This window comes from Vigna unguiculata, chromosome 8 (genome assembly GCF_037176805.1).
Source record: "Vigna unguiculata cultivar grain cowpea cultivar isolate G323 ecotype 2 chromosome 8, ASM3717680v1, whole genome shotgun sequence".
NCBI classification, from domain to species: Eukaryota; Viridiplantae; Streptophyta; class Magnoliopsida; order Fabales; family Fabaceae; genus Vigna; species Vigna unguiculata.
Genome location: NC_140799.1, coordinates 7,987,480 through 7,990,864, shown reverse-complemented (window position 1 = coordinate 7,990,864; position 3,385 = coordinate 7,987,480). Strand labels below are relative to the sequence as shown.

Sequence of the window (3,385 nt, the reverse complement as noted above, 5' to 3'; positions counted from 1 at the left end):
TTTATATTCCTCTTCGCATGTTTTTGAGTATACTTACACTCATTCATCGATATATTGTTGTTTAAGACACATTCGGTATATTTAATTTTGTTATCTAAATATCATCTTCTTTGTAAGCAAGAGTGACGTAAGAGAATTTTTATTTAAAGAGTAATTAATTATTTTTTAATCTTAGACTTTAATATTTTAAAGATGTATTCAACCAACAAAATATTTTTAAATAAAGTAAACTCTTTTACCCTTAAACTTAGGTGTGTTATGTTTTTAATAATTTGATTCAAAATTTAACTTTCAAAAGTATGGAAGGTATTTATTATTGTTGTTATAATTTAAAGAAAAGTAAAATTTCAATAATATAATAATAAACTAAATATGTTGGTAAGAAAGTATATATCATAATTATTTTTAAAGGATTTTTATACCATAATAGAATTACAAGCATTTGATATTTATTACAGTATTTACTATTAAATGAAGTTAACTAACAAAAAATTGAATAGTTGTTTTACACATTAAATATTTGAGTAATAAGTTGAAATGAATGAGTATGTAAAGGGATAATTACCAGTTTTCACATGCTTATATTTAGTAGTAAAAGTTTGATCAAACTAATCTGTTAAGTCTTATGATGTCCGGTGAACAATTCTACAAGAATTTCAGATGAAAATGTTGACATAACTAAGGTCTGTGGTGTCACATTATTTTTAAAATCTTTTTGTAATATTTATTCCTATACAAAGGTTTTATATAAAATCAACATTTTCTTTGATGTTTCATTTAGTTATTAAAACAAATATATAATTATAAGAAGAGAAAAATAACATTTTATTATTTAAGTTCTTTAATTGAATGTATTATGTCATATAAATATCTTCCAAAAGAAGAGGCCTTAATCTTAAAACACATTGCATAACCCTAACATCAATGTGCTCTTGACATGGGAAAATAATCAACTAATGTGTAACTTGAGCTGTGTACAGCAAAGGATTGCTGACTTGTCTTTTTGTTGTTGTAGTCTAATTAATAAATAAAACTAAGATCTCACATACCTAAAATCCATTAATATCAAATTTTTATCTTCTAATCCACAGATTCAACAATTGTTAACCGTGATATAATATTTGTTACCGTGTAGACTTGTACACGTTCATGTATTAATAAAATCAGCGTCGTATAATGTCAACGGGATTATTTTATACGTTTTTCCTATGCATTAATTATTATACTTATTACACATAAAACATATTTATCGAGCTTGATGATTAAATTTATGATATTAAATGTTTTTGACAATAATCTAATGGTTAGTTGTAAACATTAAAAACATTACTGTTTATAAATTAACTTATAAATTATATACATCTTAAAATAGAAAGTTTTAAATGATTTTTTGTAATGATAGATGAGAAGTTTCTGCTTCTAACATTGACCTTAGAAATCCCTATAAATAAACAAGCATTTCCCATGTTTAACATTCATAAATTCACTTCTCTTTGTTGTTACAACAAGTTTGAGAATTTCAAAGCAAAGGTAGCGTTTTCAATGGCAATGGCACACAAAAACCCTACTTCGATTCCAATCTCAGATCCTGAAGCACAGGAAATCACTCCAACTCCTACTCCTTCCACCGCCGCACCGGCGAAAGGTTACTCGGCCAAAGTGGTGGTGAACAAAGTGAAGAACAACCTTGTTTTTCATTCAAAATGGGGTGAACTGAACGGAGCCATGGGTGATCTTGGCACTTATATACCAATAGTGTTGGCCTTGACCCTTGCCAGGGACCTCAACCTTGGCACCACACTCATCTTCACAGGTGTCTACAACATCATCACTGGAGCCATCTATGGCGTCCCCATGCCGGTCCAGCCCATGAAATCCATCGCAGCTCAGGCCTTGTCGGACACAACCTTCGGCGTCCCGGAGATCATGGCCGCCGGAATATTAACCGGTGGGGTGTTGTTTGTTCTGGGGGTGACAGGGTTGATGCAGCTCGTGTACATGTTGATTCCTCTGTGTGTTGTGAGGGGAATTCAGCTGGCACAGGGCTTGTCTTTTGCTCTCACAGCGGTTAAGTATGTGAGGAAAGTTCAGGACTTGCCAAAGAGCAAGTCTCTGGGTGAAAGACATTGGTTGGGGTTGGATGGGTTGGTTTTGGCTATTGTGTGTTTGTGTTTCATTGTGATTGTGAATGGGGCTGGGGAGAAGAATAGAGGGTGCTGTGAGGGAGTGCAAAGTGGGGGTGATGATATGCAAAATGAGGTTGCAAGAAACAAGAGAAGAAGTAGGGTGAGAAGGGTTATTTTCTCACTGCCTTCAGCTTTCATGGTGTTTGTGTTGGGGGTTGTTTTGGCCTTTGTGAGGAGGCATGAGGTGGTGCATGAGATAAAGTTTGGACCATCATCAATAGAGGTGGTGAAGTTCTCAAAGCATGCATGGAAGAAAGGGTTTGTGAAGGGTGCAATTCCTCAACTTCCACTGTCAATTTTGAACTCTGTGGTGGCTGTTTGCAAGTTGTCATCAGATCTGTTTCCAGGAAAGGATTTCTCAGCCACTTCATTGTCAGTGACAGTGGGGTTGATGAACTTGGTTGGAAGTTGGTTTGGTGCAATGCCAAGTTGCCATGGTGCTGGTGGACTTGCAGGGCAATATAAGTTTGGTGGTAGGAGTGGTGGTTGTGTGGCACTTCTTGGTGTTGCCAAATTAGCTTTGGGTTTGGTGTTGGGAAGTTCTTTGGCACACATCTTAAGGCAATTTCCTGTGGGAATTTTAGGGGTGTTGCTACTTTTTGCTGGAATAGAACTAGCCATGTGTTGTAGGGACATGAACACCAAGGAAGATTCCTTTGTGATGCTTATTTGCACTGCAGTTTCACTTGTGGGATCAAGTGCTGCTCTTGGCTTTTTGTGTGGAATGATTATTTATGTTCTTCTTAGGTTGAGGAATTGGTCAAGGGACAAACCACTTTCTGCCATTTGGATGCACAAAAATCCTGAGCAAGTGTGAAGAAAATGAGTGCTTACATGATTCTGTTATTAGTGCTTTTAATCTCTCTGTAAATAATAAGAGTAACTGTTTGAAAGTTTTTTCTGCACTAAGTTTGTTTTAGTTTGGTGGTTGAAGCCAAAGGTTTGTAAAGGTCTAAAGACATTAATTATTATGGTAGTTGTAGTTGAAGAGAGAGTGAACATAGTTGGTTGGGTAGGAACTTGAGTTGTTTGTTTTTTGTCTTTGTATGTAATTTTGAGTGCATTGGTGTCAAGAAATTGGGTTTATTTATGTAATAAATGATGTAATTGGCATACATTAACAGTGTAGACTTTTACACTGTTATCCAATTATGAATTGTGTGACAATATGGATTTGATCATAACGAGTTTGTATTTAA

The 3,385-nt window shown here is 34.8% G+C and overlaps 1 protein-coding gene across 1 annotated transcript; it reads left to right on the top strand.

Moving 5' to 3' along the window:
• Positions 1 to 1,440: 1,440 nt before the first annotated feature.
• LOC114195347 (molybdate transporter 1-like) lies at positions 1,441 to 3,385 on the top strand. The gene has a single exon (XM_028085775.2). The coding sequence runs from the start codon at positions 1,465 to 1,467 to the stop codon at positions 3,001 to 3,003; it is 1,539 nt and encodes a 512-aa protein (XP_027941576.2). The 5' UTR covers positions 1,441 to 1,464; the 3' UTR covers positions 3,004 to 3,385.